Source organism: Heterocephalus glaber, unplaced genomic scaffold, assembly GCF_053883595.1.
Source record: "Heterocephalus glaber isolate CG9 unplaced genomic scaffold, H.glaber_assembly_v1.0 deba00000071, whole genome shotgun sequence".
NCBI lineage: Eukaryota > Metazoa > Chordata > Mammalia > Rodentia > Bathyergidae > Heterocephalus > Heterocephalus glaber.
This window is the reverse complement of record NW_028258137.1, coordinates 32,361,182-32,378,721: the sequence shown is the minus strand read 5'-3', so window position 1 is coordinate 32,378,721 and position 17,540 is coordinate 32,361,182. Positions and strand designations below refer to the sequence as shown.

The following is a 17,540-nucleotide window of genomic DNA, read 5'->3' as shown; positions in this document are numbered from 1 at the left end:
ACCTTCTCCAGGATGTAAGCCTCACATACTTTCCTGTCTTGGGAAGAGTTCTGATGTGAAATTGTGCGTGTGTGTGTGTATGTGTGTATATATCAGTTTGTTCTGTTTTTTTCTTAACAGATAAATGTCATCTAAATATTTATAGATAAGTATCACCAGATCGTATAATATTTGTGATAATTTCTAGAAAACATACTTAATGTATTTCATTTTAATATATGGTCCCTTTAGTCCAGGGATACCATCTCCTGTAAATATGAGAAATGTTTATATGTAAATACTTTCTTTTTATCCTTTTTTACTTACAAAAGTAAAATTTAAAAATTGGTGATGTTTCTAGGTTATGAAAAATATAACACTATTCGAGCAGACCCAGCGTTGTGCTTCTTGGAAAGAGTGGGAAAACCTGATGACAAAGCAGTAGCTGCTGAGCAAAGAGCAAATGATTATATGGATGGGTATGTACATCTCAGAGTCAGGAGCTTTCTATGTGTATTGTCAGTTCATCATCAGCATATTCTGTCAGTGAATTTTATCTTTAAATGATATGGAAGATAATTGGAATTTATATACTGAAAGAGCTAAGAATATTCTAAGAAGTTAGTCCTTGTCCATATGGATTATGATCTAGGAATAGATTCAGCCAGCCATACACTTTTTTTTTGGTGTTGGGGATTAAACCCAGAGCCTTGCACATGTTCAGCATATGCTCTACCACTAAGCTATACCCCCAGCCCATACCTGAGCTCTTTGGTTTTTCACTGTACCTCTGTGTTGTGGCTATAAAATTCTTGGGGGGGGGGCAGATCTGGCAAAAATAATACAATTTAAGACATTTTGAAGTTAATGATAAGTTTAAATTTGAACCTGGGATAAGAATAAATTACAACTAGCTTTCTTCTTACTTGCCATATATTATCCTTCATGCTGTGGCTTGGGTTCTTTTGTCTGGAGAAGAGGTTCAGGTTGACCTTTAAAACAAAACTAAAAAAATCTTTCCAATGAGATTTAATTTATTTGATCTGTCAAGAGAATTTATAAGTCAGTTACAATAATTATAGCATTTGTTGGCATTTTAACAGGGATGTGGAAGATCCAGAATACAAACCTGCCCCAGCCATCTTTAAAGATGATATAGAGGTATGCTTTGGATCATATTTTACAATTCTCAATTTTAGGTATCCTTTGATTTCTTTTGTTTACTTCTCTTTGTATGTTTTTCCTTTATATTTTCAGTATATATAATTCTTTGGTTCCTCAGCTTAGCTAAGTGATCAACTTGTTAACAAGCATTACAAATAGTCATTTAGGACTACTTATTTTCCCCTTCTAGATGAGGTGAAGGCTGTTTCAGACATGTGATATAATACTCACATGCTGTATTTCTTAGAGCTAAGAAACACAGTGTCCAAGGGAAAGATCCCAAAGCAGAATAAGAAGGCTGGGGGTTTAGCTCAGTGGCATGGCACCTTTGCAAGCACAATGTCCTGAGTTCGATCCCCGGTACCAAAAAAAAAATCCCTATCCAAAAAACCCAGAGCAGAGTAAGAAATAGATGCTAAAGGGTACCCAGCAAGAGGTAGAAATTATACCTTCATAAAGAGGCTTAAAATGGAGATTAGAGCTTAGAAGAATTCTGAGCTGCTACAGCATAGTTATAAGTACTCTATAGGATGTCAGAAGAAAAAGATGAAAATATAGAAAATAATCTGGAATAAAGAAAGGGATGTTGAAAGAGATGAAAAATGTTTAAAATGTTTATGAGTATGGTAAGAGACTAGATGATGCTTCAGTTGTCAGGTCAGGTTTTGCTACTCTTAGTATCTGAAGGATGTGAGAACAGAAGATAAGGCTTATGCCAGGGTGCGGGTAGTGAGAACTAAAATATTGTATAGAGTCAGGACTCTCAAAAACCATAACTTAAAAAAATAAAAAAAAACCATAACTTTCTGACACAACAGATAGGGAAACAAGAAGGAAATTTATCTCAGCATAGGATTCTGGGAAAGAAAAAGTTTTTCCAGAGAATTTATAGCCATTGGACTGCCTTGTCAAGTTTATGGTTCAATTATTTTAACTTTATATACATTATCCAGGAACTTTTAAGCCAAAAACTATTAGATGAAAAAAGATCTTTGGTAATATCCCTGGGGTGCCTAGTAAATAAAAAGGGGGTAAAAAGAACTCTGGAAGAAAAACTTCAAGGTGATGTCCTCTATGAAATGAAGTAAATATCCAAATTTTTTAAATATGAGAAAAAATTTACCATGAGTGAATGTTAGCATATAATAAAGATTAAGATTAGATCCCTGAGGGGCTGGGATTTTAGCTCAGTGGTTCCACCACCTACCTCGCAAGTGCAAGGCCCCAAGTTCAATCCCTGGTACCAAAAAAAAAAAAAAGACCCCTGAGAATTTTTGATAATACAAATTGAAATTTAAAATTTTTAATGAGAAATACATTAAAGAACCAAAACAAAGGAAAGATAAGATGATTTTAAAAGACTAGGAAAGTTTGTTGTTTTGGTGCACACTTACAATCCCAGGTTAAGACAGGAGGATCACATGAGCCCAGGAATTGAAGGCCAACCTGGACAACATAATAAGAACATTTTTGAAGGAAAAAATAAGTAAATAAATAAAAGACTTGGAAGGTGTGAAAAAAGAATTGTATTTACTTTTAAAGTGGCCAATATAGTCATTGATTTTTTTTTGTTTCCTTGAGACAGGGTCACCCTATTGTAGTTCAGGCTCTCCTTGAACTCACTGTGTATTACAGGCATGTGCTACCACACCTGGTTTAGACATTGATATTTAAAAATCAAGTATGTTAAGCATTCTGCTAGACCGAAAATGACCAAAGTATGTTATATGCACATATGAATCTACCAAAATGAAACACAATGTGTATAACCAATAAAAAAAAAAATGGAAAAAATTATTCTGAACAAACAGATATAGCTCGTGTGAGAAGAAATGATTCAAAAAACAAATGTGTAGAAATTATTGAAAGTCTAGCATGATGGATCAGTCTGAACCAATTAGGGAAGAGAAACTACAAGTAATTTGAATAGGGGAAGTTAATGTAAAGAATTATTAGTTATAAAAGGAAGATTATAGTAATGAGAGATTGACTAGTAAAAAGTAAACAGAGCTCTGGGTAATATAGGAATAGCAGGTATATGGAGGATCTATTACTCCTAGGGCTCAGATAGAGCATCCAAGGAACCCCATCCGCACAAGGTTTGAGATCCTAACTTTGTTGGGAGGACATGGCTTTGGCTCATTGGATGGCCAAAAAATTGCTGTACCTTCATAGTAGTGCAACTTGCAAAAAATCTACCCTCTGGAACTGGCTGGAAATTTGCCTTCTAAGGTTGCCAAGGATTCTTTTCCTGGAAAAATGTTGTACTGTGGGCACTGTACTACAAAACCACCCAAGACAGAGGTTTTGGGGAAAAGCTGCCTGCCAGTGGGCATTAAAGAAGTTACTTAAAGTAAGAAAATAGAAGATATTAACAGGAATCTGGGGGAAACAAGACCCACCTTCTAAAGAATTATGAAATTCTAACTTCAGGCTTTTCTAAAAACAACAATGGTAGTCACTGAAATAAATCAGCAAAGATATGAATAATAAATTTAAGATAGTATTTGGGTATCTTCCTGAATGTCTGTTGATAGATAATTTGCAATAGAAACTATTTAAGGCTGAAAAAGAAAGGATTTGCAGGTTCCCAAATAGGAGAATGAGTAAATTATCTGAGGGTTTGTGTTCTGCATAGACAGAAAAAAAATAGTTTAGCAATAAAATCTACCACTTGCTGCCCAAAGTATAGAGAAGAAAAAACTGGCTTAAAAGTAATAGTAGAAGGGCTGGGGATTTAGCTCAGTGGTTCCACCGCCTGCCTCGCAAGCGCAAGGTCCCAAGTTCGATCCCCAGTACCAAAACAAAAACAAAAAAAAGTAATAGTAGAAATTAAAATAAGTTAGTAGTGACTGTCCTAAAGTGTTAGAAATAGAAAGATGTAAGAATTGAGAATGTGGAGCTATGTTTTATTGTTGCTAAATCATTAAAAATTCTATTACAAGCTACCTTCTCTGTTACAAAGACATTTAATTCTCTTCTTATATGTATTTTGACTCAGTTACCCTGTGACAAATTTCTTTCTTTCTTTTTTTTTTTTTTTTAAGGATGATGTTTCCTCACCAGGAGATCTTGTTATAGCAGATGGAGGTAAATTGCATTTATTTCTTTACTTTAGTATTATTGCAAATTCACATTCTCTTAAGACTATGAGATCAATCACCCTTTTGTAATGTTTATGTGTATTAACTTTTTATTGAATACAGTTGTAATCATCATGGTCTATACTGGCTGTTTGGGGATTTGCATATCTTTATGTAGTGGCTCACTAAATCTGTAGAACAGAGCCTTTGATGACTGGCTTATTAGATTTGTAAGATGTCCTCACTAAAGTATTAATGTTTTCTTGTTAGTACTTTGTGTATACCAGGAACCATTCTTTTTTACCTGGTTTCTACGGAGCTTTTGAGCAAAGTTTGCTTCTACTTCCTTCTGATACCAAGATAGAAACACACTGTTGTTGGAGTACCGTCATTCCTATCTGCCATATAGGAAACACCTCATTCTGCCATAGTTCAATGTGAAAATAAAGAGTTGCTCAATATGAATAAGTGTGGTTTGTTTATGTTATAGATAGTTGTGATATTATAACTTGAAAACAAAGAGTTAGATTTTGTACTTTTAGGTAAATAAAAACTTTAAAACCCGCAGTATTGACATAGTGAATTTTGAAAATTTTTATTTCTTCTCAGTGACTTTAAAAATGTTTTGATTCTATTTTAGTTGAGATAAGTTTAATCCAGAAAACTCAATGGCTTTCAATTTAGCTTTTAATGTTTTTAGGTTAAGCCACTGAGTATTGGCCAGCCAGTATGATATATTAGACCTGCAAATCCAAGAGTTTTCTCTGTGCAAATGAAGTTCCCTTTAAATAAATAACATTGTGGCTTTTTATTTCATCATATTGTACTGACTTTGAGCTGCTTAAAAGAACTTTTTTGGGGGGGGACAGGTACTGGGGATCGAACTTGGGTCCTTGCGCTTGCGCAGCAGGCAGCAAAACTACTGAGCTAAATCCCCAGCCCCTAAAAGAATTTTTTTATGATGAAAGGGTTGGGGCGTTTTCACTCACATCATCAGATTATAGAAAAAAATTAAGTAGACAAACTTTTCTACTTCTGTGAGCTTTATACAGTATGTTTTTTTTTTTAATATTATTATTGACATGAGTTTCTTTAACTATAGATGGTCAGCTGCTGGAGGGTGATAAAATTTATTGGCCTACTCAGTCAGCTTTAACTACGCGATTAAGGCGTCTCATTACTGCATATCAGCGTACCAATAAAAACAGACAAATCCAGCAGATACAACCAACTTTCTCTGTGCCTGCCAGTGTAATGCAGCCCCTTTATGAAGAAGCCACTCTTAATCCTAAAATGGCAGCCAAGATAGAAAGACAACAGAGGTAAGACAAAACCTGAGCAAAATCTACTTCTACTTCCCATACGAAGAAACACACTGTTGCTAGAGTATACACATCCCTAAATTTTTAATAAAGTGCTAAATTTTTATATATGATATCTAAATATGTTTGTTCATTCTGAAGGCTATCAGGAATGATTATTTTACTAATTGATCAAACCGTGTGCTTTGTGCATATATACATATATATTCACAAAATTATTTGAAACTATGATAAAAACTAATAAAGATCATTGCATCTTACAATTACTGGTCATACTTCATATTTATTCACTTTTGTTATGTTTAGCAACATTAAAGTGTTTACAAAATGAAGGTATAGAACAGACTTAAGAATTACAAATTCTGAGTGGAACAAATTTAAATTATATGTAGTTCTAGTCTATCTCATTTTATATGGAGATAACTTTCAAATATAAGAATGTGTGGAAGGTAAGTCCACTTCTACTTTGTAAGATGAACATTTGGAATTACTGATATTAAAGTGAAGAAATTGCAAGAGGTAGGCCTTGTTAAGAAAAGAAGCAAACTTCTCTTATCCCAAAGGCTTCAGCTTAAAAAGAATATAGTACTCAGGAGAAAAATAGAAATGTTTAGCAATTATAGGTCCTCCTTATTAAACCTCGGTCCTTGGATGTTCTCTGGATGATAAATCTTTATGCTTTCTTTGTTTACACTACAGGGGATTGAACCCAGGGCTTTGCAATATGCTAGGTAGATGATGTACCCCTGAGCTACATTCCCCAGCCCTCATTATTCTTTCTTTCACTGGGATTACATTCTTTGTGGCTAGCATTTAGTTAGTATGAAACTTAAGATTATAATTATCCTAGCAATAGTTTTCAAATACTACTGCCTCTGTAAATATATTGTTTTCAGTTATCTGTTATTACATAACAAATCACCTGAAAACACAGTGACCTGAGAAAGCATCACAGATTTTTTCCTTTGAATTCTATGAGTTTACCAAGTGGTCTTGTTTTGCTCACTCACATGGCTCACAGTTGGTGCTAGTTGAACTTGGAGCTCAGGTTTTAAGAGGGATTATTCCAGTTAACAAAAGCAGATTCTCCAAATTTCTTAAGACCTACTCTTATCAAGTGCATGTTGTCATTTCTGCCACCTTCTCTTGGTTAAAAAATGTTTCATGGCCAGCTCAGACTTAAAGAAAAGGGAAATAGATTCTACCTTTCAGTGGAAAGAGTGGCAAAATATTTGTGGCCAACTTTAATGTACTATATATATTTTCTCTCAATCTGTTGGGTCTGCATTAATCTCTAAAAATAATAGTTTTTATCATGACATTCAATTGATTGCCCCCTAATTAGAATATATATAAAATCTTAGGTTTTGAAGCCTAAATTCAGCATTTTCTTCATGCAGGTTTTAGTCCTCATTTATAATTTTATCAGCTGGAGTTCCCTCAGGAAGACTGTCCTACTTAGTCTTGATTTAGTATTCCCGTTTATGTTCTCTTTATCTTTAGTTCATACCTATCCTATCCTTCAGAACTCAGCACACGGTCCATCTCCTTTGTTTGTTTTTTCCCGAACATGGTAGCTCAAGTATTTTCTCCTTTCTCTGTACTCATCTAACACTTAATCTAAGTAAATTGTTCATTTGTCAAAATAAGATGCTGTAGTTACATTGATATTTTCCTTGGTCTGAGTTGTGAATCCTGTGAACGTAGGCACCGGATCTTTTGTTTTTTGTTTTGTTTTGTTTTGTTTTTGGTACTTGGGATTGAACTCGGGACCTTGTGCTTGCAAGGCATGTTGCGGAACCACTGAGCTAAATCCCCAGCCCCTATGTCATATATTTTTGTGTACTGTGTAGTCTTTCAATGTGTCCTTTTCTTTTCAGTTTTAAGGTTCTTAAGATTTGATTGACTTCTTGGCTATTTTAACATCATTTATCTTAATGTATACGTATAACAAGACCTGGGTTCAATCCCCTATAGCAAGGAAAAAAGTAACTCATTAACATTTTTGAACGATCTTTCCTATTTTTTTTTTAATTAACAATTCAGTGAGTTAAGCAAGGAAAAGACTCTCCAAAAGAAGATACTAAAGTTTGGAAGATCTGTAGTTTATGATGATAATTCTACCCTCTTAAAATATTGGTACCCTTAATCTGAAAAGAGATTTTTTTGTGAAACATTAGAGAATTTCATTATTTGATCCCAGCTGTTTTTTGCTTTGTCCCCAATATGAGCCATATCCTTGTCAATCTAGAAAATGCAAAAATGCAGAGTACTTCCTACTTTGCTTGTTCTGTGCATTCTTACTTGCATTTTCTTCCAGTTTTCACCTTGTTCCATCTTACTTTGAAAAATGCCACTTACTCTATGATGCTGTTCTTGATTGCCCAAGTCTGAACTGATCTTTCTATCTTCCATGCTTTCCTTAAATTTTGTTTCTATAGCTAATGCAACCATAAATATTACCTTATACTAGGGGCAGGGGATTTAGCTCAGTGGTTCCACCGCCTGCCTTGAAACTGCAAGGTCCTGAGTTCGATCCCTGGTACCAAAAAAAAAAAAAGAAAAAGAAAAAAGAAAAAATATTACCTTATCTTATAAATGTGCTTTAAAATAACTTTTTATTTTTTTCAGCATTGTCGTATTTATTACTGCATCCTGTACATATTTTCTCACACAGTATTGTACCAAAAAAACCCTCATTATTGTCTAAAGGAACAGTGCAAACTAAAAGAAATGTAATTGGATAGATGAATCATTTAGCACTTAAAAATGTGTCTGCAAAGGAATAACCCTTGGTTTAACCGTTTAAAGTGTTAGATACTAAAATGTTTTAAATTTGTGTCATGCCATTATTTTCAGTATTAGTATATATTTTAGTGACCAATGTGGTTTTTTTTCTTTAATATGATTCAAAATAGATGGACAAGAAGAGAGGAAGCTGACTTTTATAGAGTTGTATCTACATTTGGAGTTGTTTTTGACCCTGACAGAGGCCAATTTGATTGGACAAAATTTAGAGCTATGGCTAGACTACATAAGAAAACTGATGATAGTTTGGAGAAATATTTATATGCATTTATGTCCATGTGTCGGAGGGTTTGTCGTCTTCCTTCCAAAGAAGGTATGTGTAATTTTTTTTTCCTTGATTTGGTCAAAGAAGCAAAAAATTGCTAAAATTTAGAAATTCTAATTGTTGTATGTAAACTATCCTTAAATCTAACTTACTTTTTAATTTTACTACTAAAATGAAATCTAAAAAATAGTAAAGAGAGCAGGGGATTTAGCTCAGTGGTGCCGTGCCTGCCTGGCAAGTACAAGGTCCTGAGTTCGACCCTTGGTACCAAATAAATAAATAAATAAAAGATAATAAAGAAACATACCAAGTTTTAAGAGAATAGTTCATTTTTTATGATAGACATAATTAGGAGGAGATAGAAAATAAAATACATCCTTTGGTAAGTAGAACTGTCTTGCTTTCCTCATTACTAGGACAGTATGCCTGATACCTGCAGTTTAAAAGAGGAGAGGTTTAATTTGGCTCATGTTTTGAGTCTGTGGTTGATCATCTCTAAGAAAGGAAGGAAGCCATGGCAGTGGAAAGCTGCCCACATCATGTTGGCCAGGAATCAGGAAAGGGAGGGGCCTGCGAATCCCTGGCCTGCAAAAGACTCATGTACATCTCTTTATACAAAATGGATTCAATCTATCTCTATAGTTGCCAGAATCCTACCAGTTCCAGCATTACTGAAAAGTTCAAGTCCCCTGTCTTCTACTTTTGGACCCTTGAGCCTTCAAAGGATAGAGACTTCCTGATTCTTAAGATGTATGTTGTCCAGATACAAAATACTTGGCTTTTTTTTAATGTTACTCTTTTCAATAGCTAATTCTTCTGAGTCAAAACTTTATGAAACCCAATATTTTGTTGTTGTTGTTTGTTTTGTTTTTGCATTTCTGAGACAGGGTCTCTCTGTGTAGTCTAGATGAACATTGAACTCACTGTATAGCCCAGGCTAGCCTCAAGCTCATGGTGATCCTCCTTCCTCAGCCTCCCAAATGCTAAGATTACAGGAACTTGCCACCTACCCCAGCTACAGGGCTTATATAGTAACTTCCTTTCTGACCAACAAAATTTTTCGAGTTATTTAGCTCTGATTTTTGGTCATGTTTCTCACAGTAGATATGGCTAAAGGCCCACCCAGCCGTATCCATGCCACAGCTTCAACACTGGACTGCCTTGAAAATTCCTCCATCAGCTTAATTAGTCTACTACCCTTAATCTCCCATAATGTTTTAGAGCATGAGCAAAATGAAGATAAGTTTTCACCCACACATTCTTTAGCCCAACTACCAATGGAGTCTCTGTTCCCAATTGAAACCTTGTGAACCTAGTCTTTTCTGTCTTCATTTCTGTTAGCAGTCTGGTCTTCTGAGATCCAACCAGAATCTCTCATCAAGCTCAACTTATAGCATGCAGGGGCTTGTTTAGCTGGCATCTCTATATCTTTCCAGACTCCTCCTATGAGCCATTCCAAAGGCTTTTAGACCATATACATGGTCAGGTGGTCACAGCAAGGACCCCACTTCTAGTACCCAAATCCGTCTTCATTACTTTCCTTGTCAATGGGATAAAATACTCAATCCTCATAACTTAGAGGAGGAGAGGCCACCATCTTGGTTGTGTTCTCTGCATAAAATGCCTGGTGAAGCCACAGAAATCATCCCTGCTACAGTGTAGGAGTTGCCATAGCCTCAGGCTGAGACAGGATCTGGAATGGAATCTGACAGTGATGAATCAGTACCAGAGCTCAGGGAGCAAGATTCTATACAAGCAACCACTCAACAAGCCCACTGACAGCAATGAAGCAAAACAGAGTATAAGAAGAAGGCATGGAAGGCTGTTTCCAAACTGGGTCTTCGGCAGGTTACAGGGATTGCTAGAGTCACTGTCTAGAAATGTAGGAATATCCTATTTGTCATCATAAAACCACATGTTTACAAGAACCCAGTTTCAGATTCCTACACAGTTGGGGGGAAGCCAGGATTGAGAATTTATCTCAGTAAGTACAGCAGCTACTAAAAAATTCGATTTCAAGATGAAGCCATGGAAGTTAAAAGACACAGAATTTGGTTATGTCACGAGCAAATATGTAGGACAAAGGCAGTCTGAGCCCTGAAGAACAACAGCTGTGATAATTGTAAATGCTATTATGGAATTGACAAAGTCACCCTCTGAAAGGAGGATTTTGTTTTGGTGTTTCCAAAGTGTAACTGCAGCTTGGTTTGAAATTTGTACTGTTTCTGTCACTCATAAAGTTAAGGCTTACTGAAGAAAAAGAAAAAAGGAGGAGAGGTTTATTTTGCCCCAAGGTTTCAGTGCATGGTCTCCAAGGAAGGAGGGCATTGTGGAAGGGTCTGGGGAGAAGAAAGCTTCTCACAGCATGGTGGCCTGGAAGTAGAGAGGGAAGGGAGGAGGCAGGGAGACAGATACAACCTTCCAGATCACCCCTCCTCCTAAGAGCATGTCAGCTGTATTGCCCGCATGATTCAGTCATGTTCCAAATGCCCCACGTATGAGCACAAGAGGCCACTGGGGGACATTCTTGATCTCAGCCCTATAAGAACTAACCTATATTTTGAGTCCACTTTATAGAAACTGTACTAAAGGGATTGTTTACCTGACTAATTTTGCAAGGAATAAGCCTTCTAAAGAACTTTGGTATATAAGGTCTCTACACAGTACTGTCTTCAAAAAAGACAACAAATAAGCTAACCAATTATTTAGCTAAGGAACTGTTTGGTACAGGATGAACTGCCTTGTTTTCAGAGCCCAGAGAAATAACTCATCTTGTCAGCAGGTCACAGTAAGGGTGTGTTCTAAGCACTTGTCTATGTTTTTTTTTTAATCTTTTAACTGTGTTTGCAATACTGGGGATTGAACTTAAGAGTCTCACTCATGCTAGGTACATACTCTATCACTAAGCTACATCCCCAGCCCCCATTCTTCAATATAATTTCTAGCCAGGTATGGCACAAACTTCTAATCTCAGTACTCTGGAAGGTTGAGGCTGGAGAACCACACATTTGAGCCCCACCTAGGCATTTTAGCAAGACCTGGTCTCAAAAAAAAAAAAAACTGCTCTGGAGTTGTAGCTCAGTGTGAAAGCCCTGGGTTCAATCTCCAATACCACAAAAAAGAAAAAAAATTCTAATTGCTAAAGACAATGGCCTTCTAGTCCTGTTTCATATAAAAGTATAAGTGGTTTGTATAAAGGCTTTTAGTTTCATTTGGGTTTCTGTTTTAATTTTATTTACGAACAGATTTTTTTTGTCCATCTGCTAAATAGAATAGCTAATCATTTGATTCCACAAATACCAGAAATTCAAGGTTGCATTCATGTCTCTTGGAAAACTATAAAAGGCTTAACAATACAGGTAAAACAAAATACTATTTATTTTATTATCCATGGTTACCAAGACTCCTTGATTTCTTTTTTATTTTCTCAATTCCTATTAGCAACATAATGATACAAGTCTGTCACTTTTGAATCTAGTTTTAAAAGAGAAGGGTAAAGGCTGATTCATAATCATTAAAAAGGAAAGGCTTCCTTTTTCGAAAGATGAGTGAGGTTTTACTTAGATCGGTTTCCCAGACTTCTTCAGTTCATAGTGCTCTTAGTCTTAATGATTTTTTTCCCGGCAACCAAACCTAAAAGAAATTCTTTTCTCCCTATTTCACATTATCTATTATACATTTTGATCCTTATTTACACTTTCAGTTTCTCTCACCAGAGAAACTATTCAGTATGTACACATGTGTGTCCTACTTATTTCACTTAAGACTATGGCCCCAATGTGCATCCATTTAGCTATAAATGTCTCCAGTTTCTCATTCTTTATGGCTAATTAGTACTCCATTTTATTTAAAAAAGAACAACAACACATCTTTATTCAGTCTCCAGTTGATGGGAAATTGGGCTGTTTCCAAGTTTTAGCTATTACGAACTGTGCCGCTATAAACATGGGTGCACGCATATCGCTGTGGTTTGATTCTTTTAATTTTGTGGGGAAGATACCAGCAGGGGAATAGCTGGGTCAAATGGGACCTCTAATTCTAGTTTTTTGAGGTATCTCCAATCAAAATGTATAATAGGTAATGTGAAATAGGAAGAAAAGTCCCAAAGGAGAAGGGAAAGTTGGAGAGGTAGGGGAAAGGAATAAATATGAGAAGGGCCAGGACTTTAGTTCAGTGGTGCTGCTGCCTGCCTCGCAAGCACAAGGTCCCAAGTTCGATCCCCGATACCAAAAAAAAAGGAGAAAAGGAAAAAACAGAAACAAAGTCTTTGTAAATAGGGAGGGGTAGAGGGGTTGAAGGAAGGGCAGGGGAATGGGGGAAAAAATAAGAACCAAGATATATTATGTAAAGGTATAAATTCCCATATTGTATACCTAAAATGTACCAAAAAACTATGAATTAACTTAACAGTACTGTTTAATGAACAGTTAACTCCAAACAACTCAATAAGTGTTTATGTCCTAATCTAGTTGTTTGAAAAAATAAATATTGAATGAAAAAAAGAATACTTTTCTTTTCTTTTCTTGGTACCAGAAATCAAACTCAGGACCTTGCGCTTGCTAGGCAAGTGCAGTGCCACTGAGCTAAGTCCTCAGCCCTTATTTCCCTCTTGAATAACCACAATTACCGACTAATGAGATGTGTGCACCTGTATTACAAAGTACAGATTCTCAAGTCTTGCTATTAGTTGGTAGTATTCTGAATAATCCCACTCTATTCCGTATGTTTCCTGTCCCATACTGATTTTTATACAGTTCTTGATTTTTTAAAAAAATTTGTTTGGTTGGTTGGTTGGTTTTTAATTAGTTTTAGACTGAGGAAAAGTTTCAGAAAACATGCAGGCAGAGTTTCCATATATCTCCCATTCCGCCTCTCCCAATGTTAAAATCTTACATGACTGATTATAATTATCAGACCAAGAAATAAACTTAGTCTAATGCCATTAAATACAGTAATCCTTCATATCTGTGAGGAATTGATTCAGAAACCCCTGAAAATACCAAAATCTGAGAATGCTCAATGCCTTTAAAAATGGATATCCTGTGCACATACTCCCATAGATTTTAATTCATCTCTAGATTACTTATAATACCTAGTACAGTGTGTTATGTTAATAGGTGCTGTCCTGTATTGTGTAAGAAATAATGACAAGGAAAAAAATCCATACATGTTCAATGCATTCACAATTTTCCCCCCAAATATTTTCAGTCCAATGATGGTCGAATCCATGCATCCAGAACCCCTGGATACAGAGAACAGGCTGGACCTAATTAAATTTATCAATTTTCCACTGATACACACTTATTCTAGGATCCCACGTTGGTGTTTGTTCTTCCTCTTAATACCTTTGAAAATATTGATCAGTTAATTTGTCATATATCCTTCAGTTTGGGATATCTTGTGTTTTCACATGATTGGATTGAGACTATGCTTTTTTATCAAGAGTACCACAGAAGTGATGAATCTTCCTAGAATGTAGGTATCATAATGGGGCTTGTAATATGTTTTATTAGATATTTTTGTTGATTTTAAACACTTAGTCAAGGTGTTTTATGATGCATTTTCTATCTTTTCCCATATAATTAATATCTTGAGAAGTCTCACGAATCCTATTCAAACCTTTACCCATTGATTTTAATATCTGTGAGATACTAAAGTTTTTCTGTGTGGAATTCTGCTTCAAGGATGTTTTCCCCTTTGCCTATTTCATCAATTATTAATTCATATGAATATGGATTTGTAGATATTTATTTTATTCTAAAGGTTATAACCCAATACAGTGGTACCTTGGTTTAAGAACTTAATTTGTTTTACTGTGTGGGGGAAGATGGCTATGTTTGTGTTTGTGTGGGAAAGATGGCCATGATTGTGTTTGTCACCTGATGCAGAGTTTGGAAACAAGCAAAATTTTGCAGAACACTCTTTGCAAACCAAATTGTCTGCAAACAGAGGTATTCATAAACAGAGAGGTATTACTGTACTACTTTTTTCCTCAGAGTGGTCTAGTTTTGCCTATTAGGAGCTCCACATGTTGGTACCTGCATTATTTTCACAAGCCCTTAGTTTTTTAAAGCCAATAACTTCAACTTACAAAGATGAACCCTCATCAAAAGGAATGTAACATGATGTAATGTTGAAACTATCTCGGGCTGATTGTGCGGTGTTTGGTAGATGCACTTGTGTTGCTTTCAGGATGTAAGAAACTCACTGGTACTTCTGTGACACTGCAATGCCCTAAGTTATTTTGTTCGGTTTGATATATGCTAATAAACATTTGTTTATGGGTATTATTTAATAAGTTTTTATTGATATTTATAGCTGAGTTTATACACGTGTTTTCTCTTTAAGACAGGTGTTAGGGCTGGAGATGTAGCTTAATGTAGAGGTTCAATCCCCAATCCCCCTCCCCAAACAAAAACAAGTGTTAGTAAAGGCATAACTCATAGTGGATTTTTTTTTCCTAGTGGATTTTTTAAAGTGAATTTCTTGTTATATTAATATAACTAATATTAAGTTATGCTTACCTGTTTTTCAAAAGATCAGTGTTTTATGTTTCATGATTTTTAATTTTCTCATTTAAAAATTCTAAGAAGATATGCTAACAATTGTACAATTATTAAAACGATGCTGTAGAGGTTAGGTACACATCAGAGGTTTCGTTATTTGTTCAAAAATCTCTAATAAAGTATTTCTTAAATTTTTTTATTTTTTTAGAATTCTAATGTTTTTTAAAGTTAATATTTTTGTCTTTCATTGTAGAATTGGTGGATCCAACTATTTTTATTCAACCAATCACAGAAGAACGTGCTTCTAGGACTTTGTATCGTATTGAACTTCTAAGGAAAGTACGAGAGCAGGCCCTTCGACATCCACAGTTGTTTGAGCGTTTGAAGCTTTGCCATCCAAATCCAGATTTACCAGTCTGGTGGGAATGTGGTCCTCATGATAGGGATTTGCTCATTGGTGCTGCTAAACATGGGGTGAGCCGAACAGACTATCACATTCTTCGTGATCCTGAACTCTCATTTATGGCAGCTCAAAGGAACTATAGTCAAAGTAAAATGGCTCATTCACGGACTTCTACCCCACTTTTACAGCAATATCAAGTAGCACTTTCTACGTCTACTCTTACCTCTTTACCTAGGCTCCTAGATGCTAAAGGTATTCTAGAGGATATGAAAGTTAAAGGTGAAAATCTTAAAGAAGATCCTCAATCTTCTGAAGAAGAATCTATGTCTTCTGTGGAAACTAGGACACTAATAAAGTCTGAGCCTGTAAGTCCAAAGAATGGTGTTTTATCACAGGCTACTGGAGACCAGAAATCTGGTGGAAAAGTTGAAACGGACAGACGCATGGTTGCAGCAAGAACAAAACCCCTAACTCCAAACCCAGCTTCTAAGAAACAGAGAGTCCACAAAAGAGGATCAGAATCTAGTTCTGATTCTGACTCTGATTCTGAGAGATCATCTTGTTCTTCCAGATCATCTTCTTCCTCGTCTTCCTCCTCTTCTTGTTCTCACTCTCGATCAGGCTCTAGTTCTTCTTCATCCTCATCTTGTTCTTCAGCATCATCTTCATCATCATCCTCCTCATCATCATCCTCTTCATCTTCATCAGAAGAAAGTGACAGTGAAGAAGAGGAAGTCCAAAAGCGAGGTATATGCATAAAGTAATTTTGTTATTTTTAGAAAACTTTTCGTGTGAAAATTTAAAAAAATACTTGATTCTCATAATTTAAGCATGCTTAAAATTATTAACTTAAATTTTATGCATACAGATTTGTTAGGAAAGCATTATTGAAAAGGAAACTAGAATTATTGATACACATTCCCTATTCAATATTTAAGGCATTTCAACAAAGAGTGGTCAGAGGAATTAAGAAATTGTACACAGTATCTTTATTTCTTAGTGATTGCCTTAAATTTAGTAGTATATTTTCCCCTGGAACAAGTTTTTTAGTGACCAAATAAAAGGCAATATTGTTTAACACTCACCAGGAGTCTTAGACTAAGTAGAGTATCATGAGTCATACTTGACACCCACCTACTCAGAAGGATGTAGGATAAAAACTACAGTTTGTCTGCAGACTTGTGTTAGATGATTCTTTCCTGCAAGTGTCTGTGCAGCAGTCCACCAGTTAATTGAGTTGTAAGGAAATGCATGAACATCAAGCATATGCAAGAACTACTCTGACTTACAGGGCCTCATACCCCTCAGGAGCCAAAATCTCTTGTGATAACTCCATAGGCATAACTTTCAGGGCTCCCACATGGACATGCCTAATTATAATACATTAGGACATTATGGCATCCATGTCAGGTATTTACATTGCTCCCAGTCCAACTGAAGTCCACCAATCAGGAATCATTCTAAAAATAGTGATTATTTTATTGTACTCTAGATGAATTTTCCTCCTTTTTAACCATTTTTTTCTACCATTTATTTTCATATATCTTTGAATGATTATATAAGATTTTTAAATGTGATCCCAATGATGAATGTAATGGTATTGTATACCTAAAATGTACCAATAAAGTTAATGGGGGAAAAAAAAGATTTTTAAATGTATATTTAAAATTGTTTAATTCCATTTTTAAAAAATGTTTATAATTGTTCATAGCAGAAGGTACCCCTCACATGAAAGCCTATGATGAAGAAAGTGTTGCATCACTGAGCACCACCCAGGATGAGACTCAGGACAGTTTTCAAATAAACAATGGGACATCGGATTCTACTTATCTTTTACAAGGTGGATATATGCTGGCAGCCTCATATTGGCCAAAGGTAAAAGAAGAATTTATTGTTGGGACAGGCGAATTTTTTTAGTATTCTATATTGCTGTGATGATAGGTATTGCTATTATGTGAAAAAAAAAATAGGTCAGTCAGTATAAAATATAGGTATGATATCCTGGTGTTA

The 17,540-nt window shown here is 35.4% G+C and overlaps 1 protein-coding gene across 14 annotated transcripts in view; it reads left to right on the top strand.

The window, feature by feature from the left end:
* The window catches only part of Chd9 (chromodomain helicase DNA binding protein 9), a 246,276-nt gene that overhangs the window by 208,926 nt on the left and 19,810 nt on the right, over positions 1-17,540 (top strand). For 12 of the 14 annotated variants that reach the window (XM_013073316.3, XM_021260909.2, XM_004847925.4 and 9 more), the window contains 7 exons: positions 341-458; positions 1,083-1,140; positions 4,191-4,233; positions 5,329-5,548; positions 8,467-8,669; positions 15,381-16,277; positions 17,242-17,405. In XM_013073316.3, coding sequence (XP_012928770.2) covers positions 341-458; positions 1,083-1,140; positions 4,191-4,233; positions 5,329-5,548; positions 8,467-8,669; positions 15,381-16,277; positions 17,242-17,405 — 1,703 coding nt within the window. The remainder of the gene's footprint in view (positions 1-340; positions 459-1,082; positions 1,141-4,190; positions 4,234-5,328; positions 5,549-8,466; positions 8,670-15,380; positions 16,278-17,241; positions 17,406-17,540) is intronic. The other 2 variants (XM_021260908.2, XM_004847924.4) reach the window with 1 other exon arrangement.